Raw genomic sequence first — 23,648 nt, 5'->3', positions numbered from 1 at the left:
GTTGGAAGAGCAGCAGCAAGAGTGCTAGAAGATGAGGCATCAGGGGGAGTATCCCCTGCAGAGGGACCAGCAGTAGAGGCAACCACTGTAACATTGGCTGGCCTCAGATCAACTCCGGAAACAATATTCCACAAATGCTTTGCAACAAGAATATGTTTCATGAGATAAGACCACATCGGATAGTTGGTGCCATCCAACTTATCATCTTCACGAAGAATGCCAAATAAATCTTGATTGTTCCCAGCCATTGCAAATGTGATACCATGAAAAAGACCTGAAAACCCAAAAGCCTCAAGGCTATCACTGCAAAGAGCTGGCTATCCAAAAAAAGACAGCAAATATCTGCAAATTTCCAACCCAAATCAAAGGGCAAATGCAGATCTGACCCAAATGTGACTGTGGTAGGCAATGTTCACTGCAAAAACAGCAAATCTGGCAAAAGCCCCAAATTTAATGAGGGCAAATAGGCCAAAAAGAGGGCAAATACAGAAAAGCCCCAAATTTTGCTGAGATTTTCTTTTTTTGTTTTTTTTCAAATGTGACCCAATGTATGAAAATTTGACTCAATGTCTTGCAAAAGTGACTCAATGTCCTGCAATCTGTCCCCAATGTATTGCAAACAAACAAGAGATTGTAGCCCAAATCCCAAAGCCCAAATGTCCTGGAACAGGTACAAGCTGTACGGATATGGTACGTTGTACGGTGTACGGCTGTACGGAAGCACAATACAAAACAGTACTGTGACTGTACGAAATGCGGGTACGGAGAGCAGTACGGAGCCCTGTAGTATGGATCTATACGGTAATTGAGGTACAAAACTGTACGGCAGTTGTACGGAGTAGGTACGCTCCCACGTGCAAGTACGACGCGACAAGTACGGAATAGGTAGAAGACCTTCCATATGCTTGTACGAAAGATGTACAGCGCAGTACGGACCTGTATGTAGGCTTTGAGTACAGTCGTACGGACTGTACGAAAGGGGTTGAAGGGAGCGATGAGAGTCCAAGGGTAGGAAGACGAGTCAGTTGTAATGAAAAGAAAAGGTACAAGATACTTGTACCTAGACCCTAGGACTAAGTGTCCTAGGTGTCACATAGGACTAAGTGTCCTAAGTGACCTAAAAGGCACAAAATAATCTAAGTGCCTAAACTTATGCCTACAAGGCACATACCATGGCCTATAGGGCATCACTAGAACCACCAGAAGATGGCCTACATGCATGAGGAAAAAGCAAACAGCTCAAAAGGAGCTAATAAAAATCCAAGGCGGAGGCTGAAAATGCCACCTCAACCCTGAGGGAGACTTAGAGAAGAAAGGAGATCCTCTCCAAACTCTGAAAAAAGTTAACTCTCCAGGTAGTGGCTGCTCTGGAGGATCCCTGCATGCTCGCCCAAATGGCCATCAAAGTGTCACTGTGTCGGTCCAAATACTGGTCATAGTCTGAGAGGGGTGAACCTGGGTACCCTCCATCACCTCTGTACACTTGGCTCTCCAAATATGCCAAGCTGCAATGCTAGCCAAAATCTCCCATGATGTGTCTACTAAGGCATGAGCAGCTCTGAAAGGAGTAAAGGGAACATCCTGGAGGGAAGGTCCCAAACAGCCTGCAAGGCTGAAGTAATGAGATCCCCAATCTGATCCCAAAAAATAATAAAAAATAAGGGGGTAAGACTTAAGTCCATATGAACCAGGGCTTGTGAAGGGCAGAAAGAGCAGTCCTAAACTCTATGTTGGTGAAGGGTGCATCAAGTGAGACAGTCACATCCCTAGTCACCAACCTGCCAAAGAACCACCTTAGCATCATCTGTGGCCTAAGTGTAAGGATCTGCTGTAAGAAGGGAGGCATAGAAATCGATGGCACGGCATCCGGATGTGTTTAAAGAACTCTGCATGAGTCAACAAGCTGTGAGATGCTCTCTTTACTATGTCTGGGGCCAAGAGTAGAGAAGAACTACTTGTTAACCCTACCTCCCGTCTGAGTCCAAAATGACTCTCTGACATGAAAGGCATACTCACCTCTTTGATCTAGAAGTGACTGCTGCTGGGCCCTTGTTGTAGCAAGGCGCTCTTGAATCCAAGCATCTGTAGGCCTCTTCTGCTCCTCCCTCTAGAGGGCAGCCAACTGCTGACGAATACCTATCTCACGCCTAAGGAACTCACCCCTCCTCATGCAAGGAACTAAAAGATAATAGCTGCAGCTAAGTCTGACGAAGAAAGCTGTGCCTATCATGCATATGAGATACTTAAGTTCTCAACACTGTCTTTGTAAGGCCCTCCTCTGTATCAGAGGCATTTGGAATCCTAACACTGGCAGAACGACCCCTCACATGAGGATCTAAAACCATCAGAATCACTGGAAAATGATCCGAAGTCGACACCCCAGCTGCAATGCTAACTGTACCACCTCTCTCCAGAGCCCCCAATCATCCACATAAAATCTGTCACTACGTGCATGGATAGGCATCTGCAATCTCCTGTTCGACCAAGAAGACATGAGAGAATGTGGTTGAGTGTGAAAAGCATCATCGTGCCAAGCATCCCTGTCACTGTACTAAAAAAGGAAGGCATCCCAAGCTGCTCTCTCTAGTTTCAACCATGTTGAAATCGCCCCCTATAATCCAAGCCTCTGCAATGTGACCAAGAAAGCAGTTCCTTTCATAGAAGGACACGATCCCCTCTAGAATTGGGCGCCTAAAGGTTTAAAAGACCAACCTTTTGCCCACCAATCAAAAGTATAATCCACTACGCTTTAGAAGGGACTATGATCCCGTGTCCAATCACCAAGGGGAGTAGAGAAGAAGAAATAGAGATGCAAGTACCTCCCCTGGTGCCCAAGACAGGTGATCAAAAAGTATGGCTTGAGAGAAGCTTACCCGACTTGGCACAATCCCTGACATCCAATTTGTGTTCTTGAATCATAAGAATATCAATGGGTCCCCCAGTAACACCCCTACGGCGGCGGTGACGTACATCCTTGAGGCCCTGAACGTTCCGACTAACAATCCTCATCTACGAGAGGAAGAGGCTGGATGGAAGATCCTACCCGACCTGGTAGCAGAGAAAGCCCTCTCCTGAAAACAGTGCCTCCTATCAAGAGAAGGGAAGCCAACTAGGAATAGCACACCCAAACCTGCTGAGGGAGATACTCTGTCCATGGATGTCTGAAAAAGGTGCTTCCCGAGCGTAGAGGGTACAAACTCCTCTGCCTCAAACTCAGCCAAGTCTGCCAGAATTTGAAATGAATTCCTGCGGGGCAACTCTTAGGCAGGAGTGCGAAGGAGCCATGTGGATGGAGGAGTGGAACCCATAACCCCCTTACCTCTATCAGGTGTAGATAGAAGTGTAAGCAAGAAAGAAAGAAAGAAAGAAAGTTTATTAAACTCTTCGAAAGACCGATGGGTCTATGAGACTGTGAAAAAACTGATATAATGAGCTGTGGTAGTGGAGCTACTAAACGAGCATCCACACCAATGCAAAATGCAAAAAATGCAAAATGGCGATACTAAGTCCTCAGTACAACATAGTCATATCCCGACTATATATATCAATCTCAGCATCATTGTCGGCATCATCATAACCATCATCATCGTCATCGTCATCAACAGGACATCAGGATGGATGAGGCTGTGGAAGTGGAGGCATGAGGTCAGCAATAGAACGATGTCGCCCCCTTAAGGGTGCAGTCCTATTACATCTCCTGGTCGTAGATCTGCGTCTAACTAAGGCCACCGTGACCCCCCACAGGCTCCGGGTCACGGTCATGTCGAGGTCTCGCCTCGTGGGGATCTATGTGATCTGGCTGAAAGAACTCCGTGATAGACCTCTAAGAGGTATCAATCGAGGGAGAAGTCTGCTCATGTCTCCGTGCTCGGAGTATCCTATCACAGTGTTTGAGCATCTCATGAATGAAACCAGCCAAGCATCGCTGGTTTGGGTAGGAGAGGACACGGACCAACATCCCATAACTATCTCTGAAGAGGCAGTAGACACGCCCTCCAATCTCATAGTAAACAAGACACCTGAAGATGAAATGTTCCTCTGTCTCAACCTCCTGCATGTCACACAGTGTGCATATGCGCCTCACCTTGGGTAATCGCTCTAGTCGGCCGCTCTCGATGCAAAGTCTGTGTGAAGAGACCCGGAACTGCCCAAGGGATATCCTCAGCGAGTGGGGTAGGTGAATCTGTGTGTATCCTAGTGGATCAATGAAACCCTCCGCTCTGATATGTAGGAAGTGATCTCTAAAGAAGCCCAGCTTCACTGGAAGATCACTCAAGCCCAACCAAGTCCGGAATGTGTGTAGCTGTAGTAGATTGTCACGGATAACCTCGTTGACCTCGTGTGATAGGAGGGGAGAGAAAGGAGCATCCATGCTGTACTAGAAAGGAGGTAGTCTGTCCATGTGGAGCCCTAGTCCTGCAAACCATCTCTCTGTGCGTGCATACCAACACCTCTGATCTCCCCCTACTACAAGTGCCATAGAAGAGGACAGTGCTAGTCATGGTATCCTGCTACGCCCGGATGTGTAATCCCCATCCTCCCTGACTCGGTACACATATGTAATGACCTAAAATGCAGCATCTAGCTGTAATGGGGGTGACCCAAACTTTGCCCGAATGATCTAGTGAGGGACATATGGCTTACCACGAATCATCCGTGATAACATGAGAACCTGTAGCCGCTCCACCTTGGCCCACTCTGTATCCGACAAATCTGGCCCACTCTGTATCCGACAAATCTGGCCCCCAGCAAGGGCTGCCATACATCCCTGTAGGGCGGACCAAGGAGTCTAAAAGCAACCCTTTGATCCATGGATCCTGAAAATGAGAGCGGAAGCACTGTCTCTCTAGTCTAACCAATGAAGCATATCCTCTGCTCAGGCGCGCCTGCATCGTGGGTCTCATGGTGAAGGTGGATCCGGAAAAGACGACCTCCAGATAAGTGTATGATGAAACTACCTCAACAAGGGACCCATCAAATGTGAAATGCTCATTGCGCATGACCACTCGAGATGTATTGAAGATCATAACCTTGGTTTTACCGAAGTTGACCTTCAAATCATGAGACTCACAAAAGGACTATAGTGCATCCAGGTGTCATCTATGGGAGGAGAGTCTTAATCCTCCAGCTGCACTCACGGGAGACTAACCTGACCCTGAAGGTAAGGGAGAGAGTGAGAGCAAGAGGGAGTGAGAGAGTAGAAAGCTTGGAAGCTGTAGTTGCAATAGAATAGAGTGAAAGAGTACAACACAAAGTGAGAAGGATAAGGTTTTGTCCTAGTGACAAAACCTTAGTAGTCACTAACCATAGTTAGTGAACTAACTGTAGTTAGGGGGAAAAACCTCTAAAGGAGGGAAAAGTGCCCCTAACTAACTTATTATATTACATTGGTCACTGCTGAATTATATCTATAATTCCAACACCCCCCTGCAGTGCCAATGTCATGTACAAGGCTGATCAATCACCAAACGGATATAAGTTCAGGGCAATGCGAAATGCCTCAAACTTCTCACGTGGTAGCGCTTTGGTGAAAATATCTGCAACGTTGTCATGTGTGGACACAAAGATCATACTGATCTCTCCTGCATGCAACTTCTCTCTGACGTAGTGATAGTGAACCTCAATGTGCTTCGTGCGAGCATGAAACACTGGATTCTTTGCCACTGCAATGGCACTCTGACTATCAGTGAGAATTGGAGAAGGACCCTCCAAAGACAGATGAAGATCAGCAAATAAACGTCTCAGCCAGACACATTCAACTGTTGCTGTGAAAGCTGCCCTGTACTCAGCTTCACATGATGAGGTAGCCACTGTAGATTGTTTCTTGCTCAGCCATGAAATGCAAGATTTTCCCAAAAAGAAACAATTGCCACTAGTGGACTGCCTAGTGTCATAATCACCAGCCCAATCTGAATCACTGTAGGCATGCATCTGCAAGTCACCCCCCCTGGGAAATAGTAAGCCAAAAGACTTGGTGCCTTGCAAATAACGGAAGATGCGCTTAACTGCCTGCCAATGCAGAGTTTTGGGGCTGTGCATGTACCTGCTCACCTGAGATACTGCAAACTGAATATCAGGCCTAGTATTGCAGAGATATATGAGACATCCAACAGCTTGACTGTAAAGTGTGGCATCAACTGATTCTCCTGCATCATGCATTGTGAGTTTCAGCCCCGGTTCCATAGGAGTAGATATGGGCTCACACTCTTGCATGTTAAATCTGTCCAAAAGTTTCTGAACATACTTGGACTGAGACATAACAGTGCCACGTCTCTCATGAGAGAACTGGATCCCCAAATAAAAGTGAAGCAGCCCCAAATCTGACATATCAAAGTGGGTCTGCAAATCAGTTTTGAAATCTGCAATTTTTTCGTCATTGGACCCTGTGAGCAGTAAGTCATCAACATAAAGAAGGATGACTAAGATTTCCCCCCCATCCATCTTGATGTAGAGGGTGCTCTCAGTAGGACTATTGTGCAGCCCCTTGCTGGTCAAAAAGGCATGTATCTTGGCATACCATGCACGAGGGGCCTGTTTCAGCCCATATAAAGCTTTATTAAGCTTGCAGACTTGAAGTGCATTTGCTGTAATTCCAAAACCCGGAGGTGATTTGACATACACTTCTTCCAGCAAGTCCCCATTTAAGAAGGTTGTTTTGATGTCCAACTGATGAACATTCCACTCAAAATGTGCAGCCATTGCAATTACTGATCGGATGGTGGTCATCCGGGATGTAGGAGCAAAAGTCTCCTCATAATCTATGCCCTTTTTCTGAGCATAGCCTTTAGCAACCAGCCTGGCTTTATATCTGTCAATGGAGCCATCTGGCTTCCGTTTGACTTTAAATACCCATCGTGTGCCAATAGCATGTTTACCCTGTGGCAAGTCCACAACATCCCAAGTCTGATTTTTTGCAATGGACTGCAACTCATCGTGCATGGCATTCATCCAATGCACATTACCTTGTGCTTCTTCAAATGTGGCAGGCTCCTCTTCATCAAGGAGAGTACCTGCATATGCTGATTCCACTGAATTAGCACCTTCCATGTGCCTTGCTGCACTGCGAGTCCTGCCAGGTAACGGAGCATCAAGTTTACTCTCCCGGAGAGTCTGTAACAGCCAGTTTGGGACTGTTTTTGCTGCATGTATGTCTGCAATTTCTTGCTGCACCGCTTGTTCCATTGCCTGTGGAGGAGGCATGACATCCTGTGGCGGAACTGAAGCATTTGAAGGTTGCTGTAAATTCTGATTTGGATCAGAAAAATCAGCAGGGGAACCCAAAGCAATGGGTAGCAACCCTTGAAAGACATCTTCTGAAGATGAAGGCATTTGAAAATCAGCCTGAGTGTGAGCTGAATTTTCAGAAAATATCACATCTCTACTTACAATGATTTTGCGTGTAGCAGGATTGTAGAGACGATACCCCTTGCTTTCTGCACTGTATCCAACAAATATGCATTTGATGGCTTTATCTGACAATTTGTGCCTAAATTCAACTGGCACATGTGCATAGGCAAGGCATCCAAAGACTCGGAAGTGATCCACTGAAGGCTTCCTGTCATTCCAGACCTCAAAAGGAGTTTTTGTTTTTAAAGCCTTAGTGGGAGCCCTGTTCAAAATGTAATTGGCACACATCAAACCCTCTAACCAGAATTTATGAGGCATGTGTTTGCTTTTCAGCATACATCTGTCCATCTCCATGAGGGTTCTATTTTTCCTCTCAGCTTTGCCATTTTGCTGAGGGGTTAGCCTGACTGTGAGCTGATGCACAATACCCTTTTGTTTGAGGAAAGCATCAAATTCTGCAGATAGGTATTCCCCACCTCTATCCGTGCGTAATGTCTGTATCTTGAGCCCGGTTTCATTTTCAACCATGGCTGAAAAGTGTTTAAACACTGTGAAGACTTCAGATTTCTTTTTCAGCCCATAAACCCAAGTAAAATTGGAGTAGTCATCAATAAATGTGACAAAGTAGAGATGACCACCCAATGACGGAGTCCTCATGGGACCACAGACATCACTGTGTATAAGCTGCAATTTGCAAACAGCTTTAACTGAACCATCCTTCTTGAAGGGAAATCTATGCATTTTACCTAAAATGCACCCTTCACAGGCATGTGGAGGAGGTATCTCAAGAGGTGGCAATGCATCAACCATTGAAAATTTCTGAAGTGTCATTAAGCTGTTGTAATGCATGTGGCCATATCTGGCATGCCATAATTCTGCATTTTGCATGGCAACTGTAGGGGTAGAAATTGCCAAAGCATGAGCTGCTCTTTTCTCAAAAATATCAAGCTGAAAAAGCCCACGCAGCAGAGTACCAGATAACATTAAGGCATAGTTAGCTTCCCTGTCCCGGACAGCACATTTGTCATCCTCAAAGATGACCTGAAATCCCCCTCTGTTAAGAGTGGACACTGAAAGGAGATTTTTGGTTATGCCAGGCACATATAAGACATCAGAAAGTCTGAAAATTGAGCCATCAATTGCAGTGAGCTCAACTTCTCCTGTGCCACGTACTGAATATGAGGAGTTGTTGGCACAAGTGACTTTCTTACCAACAGGAGGTGGATGCAAGGAAGTAAAGAGACACTTCCTCGAAGTGATGTGCTTGGATGCACCGCTGTCAAAATACCATGTGTTCAGTGTTTCATCAACACTGAAAGCAGATGCATCTGAAGGAGAGTCAAAACTGCAAGTCAAAAATGCATATGTATCATCACTGCAAGAAGCTGTACTATCCCGAGCATCTGGAACAGCCAACCTAGAATCAGAAATGCAAGATAAAAAGGCATAATCTTGACCAACAAAGTTGGCTGCAGCATCCCCACTGTCAGATGCACAAGGGGCTGAATCTGAAACAGCCATTCCTGAGCTGTTTTTCTTTTCCTTTGCAATCCTTTTCCTGCATTCTGCTATGTGATGACCTGGCTTTTTGCAGTAGTGACAAAAACCCTTCTTTTTGGGCTTGCTTGCATCACTTTTAGCCTTTTGTGAAGGCTGTCCTAACCCACTGGAAGGCTGATTTGCTGTTGTCTTTGCCTGTCCCTTTGTTTTTTATTTAAATTTTGAGAGCATAGCTTGTTCACCTGCACGTGAAGCCAAATTTTTCCTGGTCTGCTCTTCCTGAAGCAGAAGTCCTATCAACTCATGAAAAGAGAGAGGATTTGCACCCCCCCTCAATGATAAATTCAGCGAAGTGTGAAAGCTGAGATAGGACTCAGGAAGAGAATTCAGAGTGGTTGTAATCATCTCTGAATCAGGAATAATTTCATCTATGTTTAACAACTGCTCTCTGAGATCCTGTAGCTTAGTGAGGTGGACTGACATGGAGTCACCCTCCTCCATATGTGTATTGCTCAACTCTCTTTTTAAAAAAGATACCCTGGCATCATTCCGTGCTGCATACATGCTTTCCAAAATATCCCACGCTGCCCTGGAGGTCTTACATGACCGGATATGCGGAATGATTGATCTTTTCACTAAAAGAGAGATGCATGACAAGGCTAAGGCATCCCGTGAATCCCATCTTTTCTGCTCTGGAGTATTGACTGTAGCTGCACCAACAACTTGTCCTGCAGCTGCACCCTGTGCACGACCTCTTCCACCTCCTTGCTGAGGAGGGGTAGCAGGTGCAATATCTGCTGGTCGGATTTCATCCCCATTGACATAATCCCATAAATTGCGAGAAATCAGAATATTACGTACCATGAAACTCCAGAGGGAGTAGTTGGTACCATCCAATTTGTCTTCCTGTGAAAGACCACCGAACTGGAACTCATTCTGATTTTGATGGGCCATATCTGAGAAAGAGATTGAAGCAGATACAAAGCTGAATTCCCTTACTGGGAATAAAATGCACAACTCCTAAAAACACAGCCAAGCACTGGCTGTATATGCAACTTAGATTTCTGTACTTGAGTTGTCAGAAATCTGTCCAAGCATAAAACACTCTCCAAAATCTGCCAAAAGTGTTCCAAACACTCCAAGAAAGGCAGTATGTACTGAATACTCCAAAAAATGCTCTCCCAACACAAAAGCCCCAATTTGTGGCTAGAAATTGCAGCCATGGGGTGGCGCCTAAGATTCCATTATGGTGGCCTCTGCTATTTGTTCATATATAGATGTTCTCTAAAATGAGGGTTATAATGAAAAATAAGTAAGTATATGGTTCCATAAATGAGAAATTAAGAAAGAATTGTATATTCCTTTGAGAAATATACAAGCATGATTGGTGTCAAAAATTATCGCTCGGACTTTTCTGCTCGTAGGTTTTTGCTCGAAAACTGTGCACATCCGTTCAGGAGCACATGTTCTCAGTAGCAGACATCAGCCGCCCCCATCATTTGCTTCCGGGGAGCCCAAAGGTGTGGTCTCCCATAGTAGGCCGCAGCGGAGGTGTCTACATCTCAACGTCCCAAGCGATGGCTCCTCAGATCTATGATTAGGGTGAGATTATCACATAGGTCTCTGCATGGGTGAGTCCAGGATTGGCATCTGAACGTGTACACACCAACCTGCAAACACGCCTGTAGACAATACCGACCTGCTTTTTGGAGGCTTTTGACGAAGTGCCTCCTAGATGTCAACTCCTAGATTGTAGGGGGCAACTTCAACAACTTAGATATTGCAGAAGATAAATATGAAGGAGCTTCTTACTCAGAGATGCCAGCAGAGCAGAAAGGAGCACCTAGGAGCAATTCATCTTTGCGGTCAGCAAAAGAGACCCGTGAAGAGAGGCGGAGTTGACTAGGATCCTAGGCAGCCTCCTTTTCTCCTTTGCGCAGAGAAGACATGATGGCTTGTTGGAGCACCTGGACAAGTTCTATGTCGGGATTGGGTGCTGCATAGAGGGGGTTCCACAGGGATTCTAGCAAGTACCATGATGTCGAACCACTCCCCAGCTATGCTTCATTTAGATCGGTCCCACAGGACTCCCCCAAAGGGAGGTTCGCATCCCAAACGACCTTCAAGACGAGGAGGCACAACATGCTATCACCAGCTAGCAGCAACCAAAAGGAGGGTTAGTGAGGGATGGGCCTCTTAGGTGGCTGAGGCGATTTAGAGGAGCAGCACAAAGCTACACTCTTAGGCCCTCAGAAGGAGACACGCTCTTCAAAAGCGAAAGAGAGCCCTGCAAGATGGGACTTAGCTTCCATAGAGAGACTCAGAGAGCACAATCGAGGTTCCTAGTGGCTCAGTGACCGTTATGAGGGCACGAGGCTTGATCTTCAGGCCACGGAGGTCCAGCAAGCAAAGTTCTTGTACCACTCCGCCCGCGACAGATGGGCTCAAGAGGGAGACAGGATGACTAGGCAAAGTTCCTTGGGACCGTGGGACTCAGCTTCAATGGCTACGGGATGAGCAGGGACGAATGCACACGGACCCCCAAGATATCCTTGACATGACCACGGACTTCTACGGACATTAGTTTCAGTCCGAGAAGGAGACTCCCATGATCCTCTTAGCTTGGAAGGAAGTTTGGGATCAGGTTTTGATAGTGGTCCCGCTGAGCTTGAGATGGCAGTTAGAGGCACCGTTCATGGACGAGGACCTGTGGGAGACCCTTGAGGCCCTCCTTCCCAATAAGCGCCCTAGGGAGGATGGTCTAACTCAGCCTTCTTTCGAAGTTTTTGGAAGTTTATTGTCACCCCATTGAGGCAAGCTTGTTAGGAGATCTATGACTCCATCTTACTCCCTCAATCATTGAGCTAGGGGCTGGATTTGCTTGATCCTGAAGGGAGGAGACAAGTCCGACATTTGCCAGTCAGACCAATCACCCTCTAGATACCGCATACAAGATCTTAGCCAAGGTCTTGAGCTTGCGGTTATGTCCCCACCTCTTCGATATCATCCACGACACGCAGACCGACTTTGTCCAAGAGCGCAACATCCTGGACAATATCTCACTTTTGGGGAGACCATAGGTTGGGCCAGGGAGGAGTCAAAGCCCGTAGCTATCCTCCTCCTGGACTTCAAAAAGGCTTATGATAGGCTGGAGTGGTCTTTCTTGGAGGGCACTATACGCAGACTAGGCTTCTCAGACTAATGGATCCGAGGGATTTTAGCTCTCTATACAAGGAGCTCTAGCCAGGCGCTCATTGGTGGTCACACGAGCAAGGCCTTATTTCTCTCCCGGTTAGTTCGACAAGACTGCCCCCTTGCCTCCTTCCTCTTCCTCTTCGTAGCCAAGGCACTAGGAAATTTCCTGCGCTCCCAAGCTGCAGGACTAATTGGGATGAGACTCTCGATCAACACGAGGGGGAGCTTTTGGATTCAGAGTTTGTAGATGACACAGCGTTGTACCTGGAGAGATTAACAACAAGCTTGGAGGCTCTCAGAGAAGCCTTGGCCAAATATTTTGAGGCCTCCGAGGCCCGGATCAACTAGACCCAATTGATCGGCTTCTTCAGAGGGATGGAGGAGCTCTAGGAGGTCCAAGACTAGATTGCTGCCTTTGGTTTTTCAATGGGATACCTGGGATGTCAAATAGGGATCGACATTTCAGCAAAGTGGTAGATTGCCCCGATTGTAGAGAGCATCCGGCAGAAGCTCTTATACTGGAGCTCTGCCAAGGTCTCTTTAGCAAAGAGGGCTCTTTTCTTCCAGCCATGGCCTGGTACATTGTCTCCTATTGGTGTTTTCATAGGGGTTGCATGGGGCAACTCAGGCGCCTAGTGCGCAATTTCCTCCGGGCCAGTTCAGATGGCACGAGAAACAACACGGCCGGGGTTGCATGGCAGATAGTAATCATGCCGCATGCTCGAGGAGTCCTAGGCATCATTGATCTGGAGATGCAAAGTAGAGCCCTCTTAGATAAGTTAGTGGTTCGCCGCCTCACCCAAAGTGCAGAGCCCTGGAAGCTCCTCTTGTAGAGGGGGCTTCTCAAGAACACCCCATGTATAGGCAGTTAGTGGCAACAGTCTCACCTGGCTCTTCTCAGAGACCCCCCTCACGGGTAAGGGATCCCAAATGATGCAGAGACTTTTCACGGTGTGGTGATACGGACCCCACCTCACTGGCGAGAGGAGTTTGGGCGTTAGTCCCTCATTTGGCACCCGGATGTTCAAGATTAGAATGGATGTATGCTCGCCAACGGACAAATATAGGTTGAACTCAGTGGAACAGTGGTCCATCCAGCTCCTTTGGAGCATGGAGTAGCTAGCCTAGGGGCGCGATGTAGAGGGCTTTCTCTCTCACCTCCGACGAGCAAGACATAGGATATGAGAGAGAGAGGCACATCAAAGAGGTGGAGGGCAACACTGCAGACTTGGACATACGACGCATGGTTGGGTCAGTTCTCACAAGGGTCCCTTTGCGGGTTATGATGATGCGAGGTAGTGGTCAAGATGATTTCTTCAAAGTAGGGGCTAGGGGAACTCCTCCAGCCATTGACAGAGGGAGACCCAAAGATGGATGGGAACCTCGAATCACTTCCCTGGAAGTTGATCAAAGTGGTGGGCCATTTAGGCAAGGCATGGTTTATCAACCCATATTTAGGTGCACTCTTGGAATCAACTTTGATAGGATGGAACTCATAAATGGCTCTTGCGAAAAACTAAGAGCAATGGAGCAGCAAATGTGCACAAGACCAATCAAATGCCTTGCCTTCCTCTGAGTGTATGCCAAGGGCAAGCATACACATGCAGGTGCTATAATTTGTAAATCATGCATAGACTTTCCATTTCACACGACTTATTTTGTCCCAAGATACCCAGCTCATTTAAAGAACCTGCTGAAAGCAAACATCTTCCACATAAACTTCTCTAAAGATTATGTCTCCATGAACTATGGACAGCAATCTTTGTAGCAATCTTTACGTTATTCTCATTCGATGTTAGGTAACACTGCTTGTTTACTTTATTCCTATTTGTTTTGGCCTAAGTAGGCTAATTAGTCTATGTTCATAGATTAATTAAAGCTTCATTTATTTTAAACATAGCTTAATCGATTCGCACCCACAATCTTGTCTTTCTTACAAGTGAGCCCTACCACTAAGCTATAGTGTGGTATAGCATGCCTATTGCTAACCATAATATTATAAATGGTCCCTCTTCCCCCTCCCTTTTAGGACATCCTTTCTTCTTTACTACCCCTTCATAAGTGGTCCCCCACCCCCTTCAAAAGTGGTCCTTCCCCCCCTCCCCAATCTCACATGCCTCCTTTAAAGACCCCTACCCTCCATTATCCTTTAATTGAAACTCCTCCCCACCCCCCTTTATCCCTTAGTTTAATTATGCCCTTGCCCACTTCCATTTCACCACTCTTCTTTTCTCCACGACTAATTAGTAGAAAATTTGATTTATAGTTCTCTAGGGGGACATACTGCCTGCGCAGTAATAGTTTCACCATTGATTAAACAGACGTCTCAAATGAGAAATGCATCTACAATCCAATAAAGATCTTGTTCGTAGACTTGAAAAAAATTTGGGAAAATATGTTTAACAATGGTATGAGATGGAAGACCATATTCTGTACAACTAACCTTTTCCATTCAATAAAAAAGATTGCAAAACAATGGTCGTCCTTTCTTTATTCAAGCTTGTCAAGCAGAGGCTCCGAACAGCTTTGTAATTTGCTGCAATTACCAATAACCAAGGTCAACCGGTATATGCAGGATTGACATCTAAAGCTAATGATGAGGAATATCATCACAACACATAATGTCTTAACTGATGCATGCAACTCAGTTTCATTTCTACAAAATAGACTCATAAAACCTGCCAATACACTCTTCCTAAAACAGAGATTAAGAGGGATATAATCAATCCTTTAAAAACTAGAGGCTATAAACATAAAGGATGGCAATCGAGATCTACAAAGCATTTTGTACACTAACTTCTTTTGACAGGGGCCTGTCAAATCATGCAAAATTACCTACTTAATGCACTTAAAGGAATGGATTATCACCTGTCATTTACTCTTCATGAGCACATCTTATCAAAGTGAAAATCCTTTCGAAGATCCATGCATATTTAAGCCAAGAAAAAGACTACCAATATAAAGAAAGGGAAAAATATAACCCCTCCTTTAGCAAGCATAAAGCATATACCCCCCCAAAAAATCATAGAATTGAGTATACAAAGAAAAGCTAAAGCCCAATCTTGTTGAAAACAACACAACCATCTTCGCATATACCCCATTCCTTCAATGATCTTTTATGCATCATGATTCTCTTATGTCTACTTTAGCATTCTCTGTGGAAGGATATGTTCTCTAGTAACCACCTCTATGCAAGACCTATGCATGTCTTATTGGATGATCTAGCATACTACTCTTTGCAGGATGACGTCTACAAGATGTCATCATGTAGTGTAGAGGATCAAAGGCATTACATGGACATTGTATTATGAAGTTGTCTAGATACCCATATTCTTTGCCCCTAATGATCAAATTATTTATGGCAATTGAGAAAAGGATTCTCCCATAAAGTATTATCATACATGTGTATATATGGCAAAAGCAAATATTGACGAAGAGAGCTTTACACATACACATGTGACACATTTTTTTGGTGAAATCCATGTATCTTTATGTTAAAAAGAGGCTGTCCCCAAAGTGGGGATCAGCAAATACAAGATCAGAAAATTTCATTGTAGCACGCATGTCACATACACACACACACACACACACACACACACATTCACACACTTTTTTGTGTGTAAAAAAGGCATTTCATTCAAGCAAATGTATATTCATAGCTGCCCAAGAGAATCATGAGTAAGAAGACAGGTCCAAAAGCCTCCATCAAACAGTGCCATAACACCTTGCGTGACCCCACCCCCCAAAAAGAGCCCAAGAGAATCATGAGCAAGAAGATAGTCTCATGCGGATGACAACAAGTGGGGCATGACATCCAATAAAGATCCCATTTGTAAAGCCTCTATCAAACAATGCCATAACACCCTGCGGTCCCCCCTCCCCTCGCCTGCGCCTCTCCCCCCTCCCCCCCAACACACACACACACACACACACACACGCACACACACACATGTATAAAGCTAAAGATTGATGTATGTAAATGCAAGATTGATGTATGTAAATTCTCGATAAATGTGGACAAGTACAACGTAAGTTGAGCATCCTCAAGAGACCAAAGCAAAGAACCATGCATGCATCCTGAAGAGACCGAAGCAAAGAACCATACACACCAAATGGTGCTCATACAATCGAATGGAGCACAGAAAGCCCCAACCAAACAGCACCATAGGAAAACCCGTTAATTGAGAGGTACCTTAATGCTCCACATGCAGCGAAGAGAAGTCTTCCACCAAGAAAGAGATTTATTGAGATGCCAAAAGCGATTTCCATGGTCCTGGATCCTAGGCCGTGGAAGCAATAGGTGATAGGCCTTCTTGGCAGAGAGATCTGCAAATGAAAAGGAAGAGTAACCTGGAAGCTCGCAATAAAACCTCCAATCCAGTAGGGGAAGAGTGGAAAATAGGTGAGGGACAGGCTGAAACGGTTGCAGCAAAGTAGTAATAATACACCAATTAGGTTTGTGATGCAACCCCAAAGAATACTGTCTCTTGGCCTATGGAAAGGAAAGGGGGTAACCCTGATCATCAACAACATATGCCACTGTAGGTCTCCAAGCGATGCAGAAAATATGCCTTTCCAGGAGTAAGTGAGCTACAGGATGTAGGAAGACCTGATTCTGGTGAAGACTCTGCAATCGTAAGGGATGTTGCCAGGATCTAGAGGTCTACCAGACCAATGTAAATGAGCCTGATCATCAACAACATATGCCACTGTAGGTCTCCAAGCGATGCAGAAAATATGCCTTTCCAGGAGTAAGTGAGCTACAGGATGTAGGAAGACCTGATTCTGGTGAAGACTCTGCAATCGTAAGGGATGTTGCCAGGATCTAGAGGTCTACCAGACCAATGTAAATGAGCCAAAGCACTTGCCAATCATGAATCAATCGAGAAGAGAAAGGACAAGCAAGAATACGACCACCAAAGTGTCCAAAGACTACATTAGAAATAGAAGCATCTGAGAAAGATAGTGCCAAAGTGCTAGAGAATGCATCGCCAATACTGTCTGGCCGCCAAAGGAAAGGATAGTAAAGTACAATCATCGTGAAGCACATCACCAACCAACCTAATCCCTTTGGATGAAACAAAATAAGAGTGCCTGGGTTCCTACAAGGCATGGCGACGTTCAAACACCTTTGACAATTGCAGACTTTCATCATGCAAGGAATTTCCATCAAGGGCGTCGCAACCATGCCATGTAAGATGAGAAAGAAATTCTTTCGGATTTCCAGGCTAAAAACATATTAGAAGCAAAAGGGTAACCTCTGCCTCTACCATCAGTATAGCCTAGAATGAAGTCCCATTGAGCCCGATGTCAATGCCCAAAAGCATGAGTAGTCAACCATGAAAGTAGGTGATGCATCATAGCAGCCCAAGGCTGAGCACCCTGCTAAAATTACAGCATCATCTTCCCCTTATGTGCCAAAATATGAATGTGAATATTTAAAATATTCATACCGCCATTTATTTTCGGCGAACAGAGGTGCTCCATGTTGAGTAATCTGATACTCATTCGGCCATGCTTCGAGCGTTAGAAAGTCTCCATAAGAGTGGGCATGAAAGTAATATATTTCTTATCAAACATCATCAAAGGCAAGAAGAACTGAATATAGGTCACCAAAATTGATTGTACAATACGGAGTCGAACATGAAGAGGCACGCACACGCGCGCACACACTCTCAATAACTCACTCACTTACACTTGCATACACTTTTTATTGTGAAATCCATATAAAGAGCAGTCCCCAAATAGGAAACATGCAATTACAGTGTCAGAAATATCATTGTAAGACAAGCACACATGAGAATCTATGTGAAGCAACAGCCTTCTCAAGAATGCAAATGTGTGCAATGCATGCAAAATTTGAATGCCGATTGGCCCTCCAATGAGGAAGAGCACCCTCATGAGAGTACTTGTTTCTATTTTCGACCTACATGCAAGGTGTGTGTGAGATGGCGAATGAATGCAATGTGAATGAAGAATGCTACGTGAGATTCACAATGAAAGGGTGATACCCTTTCATTAATGTCCCTTGAGATCACTCAAGTACCATCTTCCCATTTACACCTACCCTTAGCCTATGACCCATGCATCTACCATTCAATGCACCTTGATGCACCTTCCCTTCCTATTGCCCCTAGGACCTAGACACGTGTGTGCACATTTTTATTAATAGAATAAGTATCACATGTCCAAATTCAATGCCGTCTGAAGCAGTGGCTCCAGCTCGACTAGTCCTATCTCTACTCAGATGATCCACAGCCATAACAAATCGGTCGGTGTCCATCATAAATACAAATACATGTTACATCATTGGCATATAGTATATAATAATGTTTTAATGTCTACTAATCACGGATTAGTGATTTCTCTTGTCATGACACTCCCTCCTGCTTGAATGGGCAGAAGTCCTCTTCTGGATCCTCTCTTGGCTCTTTCTCTTGCGTACACTTTTCTCTTTTACTTTTGCATTTGCATCTCCTCTTCATAATCTGCAAATATTCTTCTCTTGGCAGTACACGATCTCTTCTCAATCAAAATATAGATCCCATCTTCAAGTTTCGATTCCTCTTGATGCTTAATATTCAAAATGCAAAAGTACCACACATATTCTCAACAAACCGGTCAGTATTAAAACGATTCTCTCACCCAAATGTGTTATTGAACTAGATAGACTTTAGCTATAGATGATTTTGCGATGGAGAACTACTTAGTCTATAGAAACTATAGATCTTCAATCTCTTTTTCCAACTCTTCTATTCAGCCCTATTCACCCTCCTGCTTGGATGCTTTGCCTTTTCCTTTTACAGAATTTGTTTTGGCAATTTTGGCTAATAAAGTAGGACATTTATGCCATGGATGCCCTGGCTTATGTTTCTTACATCCAAAACATTTACCCTCCTTAATTAGCTTTTTCTTCTCATCATCAATCATGGAAGGAAATGGTATCCATCCAGGACGTTGATAGGACAAAATTTGTATCAAGTTTTTAAGCACTGTAAATAGCTATGGGTAGGCACATAGTTGTACACATCTAGGGTAGGTGTGGGCTTTTGGCATTTGTGAATTTTTCTTTCACAAGCATGATGGACTGATGTATAGTTTTTTGAGATAATAAAGTGTGTTTTGCAGGGACTTCATGGGAAATGATGAAATGCAATGTGGTTGTACTAGACTTCCATAGCAAGGGTGTCTAGTGTGTGATCAAGCGAAATGTTTTTGGGGTCATGTAAAGTCAAGTCATGAAGGGTTTATTTATATTTTCCTGAGTCAATGTGCACTTGCATGTTACAAGAATTTGATATGTTATGGTGTCCATGTCAAAGGGCTTTTCATGTGTGTGCAAGGTTGCATGCAAGCTTTAATGTGCATGCTAATGTGTGTGGGGATTGTGTGACTAAAGGTCCAAAATGTGCATTTAATGTGATTTGGGGGAAATGTCTTGAGAGTGGTAAAATGTCACTGATGAGGTGGCAAATAAGGCTGAGGTGGCTGGACTGATTGGGAAGGCATCCTGCACATGCAAGGTGGCTACGTGATGGATGAAGGGGAGCTTCTAGGCTGTGAGCTGGAGCTACGTGGAAAAGGCGGCTGGGAGCAGATTCGGTTTTATGCTGGAAGAATCTACGTAGGTAGGGGCTCAGAGAAATAAAGGTGGAACAATCAGAGAGGTTGGAGAGGCTCGCAGTTGTTGATGGGAGGCCGTGCGTGAGCAGGAAGCTGAAACCTGTGCATGAAGACATCGTGTGTGTTGACAAAGAGAGCTTTGTGAGCTAGGGAAGTGGCACAATCAGCAAGCAGCACACGGTCAACAGGCAGTCAACGCCACGTCATTGCAGGTCAAAAAACACAGAGTTGGCTTTTTGGTCAAAAGTCAACGTGTTGACTTTTTGGTATTTTGTCCCTACCCCAGACTAGTGGTAGTACCATACTCCATTAGCCCCTCCCTCCCTTACTTCATCGCGCATCGGGCCGTGGTCTTTACACCTTGCAGTGGGAGGGGAAAGTTCGTTTCCAGAAGTCAGGGGGATCAGTTCAGTCAGGGACAGCCCCACCGTTTATGGTCTAGACAAGATCCAGTAAGGACACCATGAGCGCCAGTGAGCAGTCCAACACAGGGGGGGAGGGTTCAGTGCCTCCACCACCGCAGAACCCTACAGACACTTCCATGTCTGCCATGACAGCGATGTTGCAGGCTATAATGCAGATGCAGCAACAACAGTCCGAGGCTCTCTTCACCCGCATGACCCAGCTTCAAGAGATGCGGAAGCAAAAGAAGAACACGATCGGGAAGCTCGAGAGGAAAAAGAAGAACGCAATCGGGAAGCTCGAGAAGCCGAAAGGGCAGCTCGGGAAACAAAAGAAGAACGCGATTGAGAAGCTCAAGAAGCCGAAAGGGCAGCTCGGGAAGCAAAAGACGAACGCGATCGAGAGGCTCGAGAAGCCAAGGAACTCCAGGACCACGAGGCTCAAGAGGCCAAGGAGCTCCAAGAACGTACTACTCGAGAAGAGAAGGAAGAATGGGATCAACAGTTTCTCATTTCTCTACTTCGACCAGAGGGGGGAGAAAAGGAGAGACTTTTACCCCCAGCCAAGCCTTCTTTTCCAGGGAAGCTCAACTTCACACGGAACGATGGTAAGCAGGAACCCTTAGTGTTGACTTCATGGCTCAATCATTTCGAAAGTTATTTTTCAGTGATGCCTACGAAGGACAACGAGCAGTGCATCCTAGCATCCATGCACCTCACAGGCAAGGCGGTCACCTAGTGGCTCAAGTGGCAAAAGTGAAGAGACATGGAAGCTAGCTAGGAACGGAATGGAAATATGGAAAGCATAATGAAAGGCAGAATGGAAAGGAAAGAAAGTACAAGTGCAAGGCAATAACCAAAATACTCACAATGTATTGATAGCTTGATGTTGACTGTTGTAATAGACAATAGACAAGTACAACAGTATATAGTGTGACACTAGACTCCAGAAAGTCACAATGTCTATGGGATATCTCCCAATATGACACGTGGCACGTCTAGGACTCACTAGACTATAAAACACCATCTAGACCACCTAGAACACACATTTTTGACTCCGGCTTCATATTCCAACACCCCCCCATGAAGGCAAGGTGAGAGACTACTAGAATGGAACCAATAACTAAACATGACAATGATGGTCATCAAAACTGTGCACGCCAATCTAGAACTAGACATGGATCCCGCACAATCTCAGAGGCAAGTGAGCATGGCTCAGAGCCTAGTGAGCATAACATAGAAAGCTCATCTAGCATGGCTCAGAGGCTCATCATGCATGGATGCATGATCAACTCAGAGGTCTAGGAGACCAATGCACCAAATAGACCTATCAATACCAATACATGGCTCCCACGATACATCCCCCCTTGGCTTCATAACAGGACATGTTAGGAAGCCACACACCAACATAGGAAAACCAATACATCTTTTTAGAAGGACTATCCAAGGCAGAGGACCTTTAGACTCAATGACAACCAAACACTCAGTTACATATTATTTCAAGAGGACAACCCAGGGCAGAGGACCCCAAAATACATTCAGCTATAGGAATAATAAAAACAGATCTCTTAGGAGTAAGAGATGTCCTCCAAGTAGCCACTGCACATGTGTGCACATCCCTTCGAGTCAATGACGATGTTGATGAAGCACTAGGCATGGATGCCCCAAAATGTGTCGGTGAAGTCCATGGGATAGCTACATGGAGCGGTAATGGCATGACTCTCAAAATAGAAGATGGAAAGTCACCAAAAAGTCGATGTAGAGGCCTCAAGTACCACGAGCTATCGGGAGTCAATCAATGCGTAGTACCTCAGGCACCAATCGGAGAAGCAAGGTCAGAGAAATCACTTTTTGATGGAGAGTGGTCTACATCAAGCTTGAGGTAATGCACCAGTGTCAAAGTAGAAGAGAGTGACCAAGGGTAAGGGCAGCTTCACATGAATATTGGACAGGAGCTGCTCAATCATGACCAGGTTACTGAAGAGGAGTGAAGGAAAGTGGCGCGCTTTTGGGGCAGATATGCAGCAGAAAAAGTGTGAGCAGCAGGAGCAGCTGTGGGGCAGTAAGTGAAGTGCGTGGGCAGCACCAGAAACTAAAGGTGTGTGGCAGCAGGAGGTGCGTGAGCATCAGCGTCGGCAGCGTGAGCACGAGGTGTGTGAGCAGGAGAGCTGGCAGAATATCTCAGAAGGACTGTTTGCAGAAGATGGCGCACATTTCGAGGCTGGCTGTACGGGCAGTACTGCAAAAACGTACGGACAGCAGGCCTGTTTGTACAGTCCGTACAGCTGTACGGCTGACTGTATGGCCTATTTGCTGGTCAATGGAGAGGCATAGGTCCGGGCTGATACGGGCTGTTGTACGCTGATGCTGAGGCTAAAGAGCAATCCATGATGAGGCTTGGGTAGGAGCTCATGGTGGAGAGGCAAATGAAGAAGAGGGAGTGCTTCTAGGAAGGAGAGGAGAAGAGAGTGGAACTAGAGTGGAAGGAGCTAGCCTCTCCAAAGGTCTGAGATGGGCTTCAAGGCCTCCTCATTCCTTGAGGAAAGCTAGCTCTGATACCATATGAAGAGACATGGAAGCTAGCTAGGAACGGAATGTAAATATGGAAAGCATAATGCAAGGCAGAATGGAAAGGAAAGAAAGTACAAGTGCAAGACAATAACCAAAATACTCCCAATATGACACGTGGCACATCTAGGACTCACTAGACTATAAAACACCACCTAGACCACGTAGAACACACATTTCTGACTCACTTTGGCTTCATATTCCAACAAAAAAGACCACAATGATGCAGACGAGGAGACACCTCTCTACAGCTGGACGGAATTCGTGAAAAATCTTCGATCACGGTTCCTACCACCGTTGTACCTGGACAGGCTCCAGACTCAGTTCTACGAGCTACGCCATGAAGACACCAATACCGTGAATCATCCACTCAGGTTAAGGAATCCAACCTTACGTACCCCAATCAAAATAAGAATCGACTGAGCTCTAGAGGGAAGAATCCAACAACCAAGGGGGAGAAGGAATCTGAAACTTAGATGCAAGTACCTCCCCTAGTGCCCAAAGGAGGTGACCAAAAAGTATGACCTGAAAGTAACTTGCCTGACTTTGCGCAATCTATGGCATCCAATTTGTGCTCTTGAATGAACAAGACATCAATGGAGTCCCCAGTAACACCTGGATGAAGCTGATTCCGGTTCTGCTGTTTGCGGTGGCGATGAGGGACGCCACCAAGGCTCTGTATGTTCCAACTGACAATCCTCATCGACAAGAGGATATAGCATGTGGAACATCTTACCCGACCTAGTGGCAAAAACAAACCCCTCAATGGGGGAAGACCTCCTTCTTGACGAGTGAGGGAGCGAGCCAAGTGGCGAAAAATCTACTAGGTAAAGTACTCGTCCACCTGAAGAAGAAGACACCCTGTCAACAGAAATCCCAATCACTGCCTCACCAAAAGTAGAAGGCACAAAGTCCTCCTCCGGGAAATCTAAGGCACCTGCCAGGGCTGAGAAGGAGTTCCTGTGAATCAATCATGACACAGGGATACGAAGGATCCATGTAGAAGAAAGCGGA

General features: G+C 45.4%; 1 protein-coding gene across 1 annotated transcript in view; it reads right to left on the bottom strand.

Moving 5' to 3' along the window:
- The window catches only part of RUS3 (root UVB sensitive protein (Protein of unknown function, DUF647)), a 114,209-nt gene that overhangs the window by 7,526 nt on the left and 83,035 nt on the right, over nt 1-23,648 (bottom strand). Inside the window, exon 11 of the mRNA XM_087387361.1 lies at nt 14,486-14,578. Coding sequence (XP_087243487.1) covers nt 14,486-14,578 — 93 coding nt within the window. The remainder of the gene's footprint in view (nt 1-14,485; nt 14,579-23,648) is intronic.

Source organism: Dipteris shenzhenensis, chromosome 16, assembly GCF_047967505.1.
Source record: "Dipteris shenzhenensis isolate YYH24624 ecotype China chromosome 16, Dip_SZ_1.0, whole genome shotgun sequence".
Taxonomy (NCBI): Eukaryota; Viridiplantae; Streptophyta; class Polypodiopsida; order Gleicheniales; family Dipteridaceae; genus Dipteris; species Dipteris shenzhenensis.
Note: the sequence above shows the minus strand (reverse complement) of the source record. Positions and strands in the feature narration are given on the sequence as shown.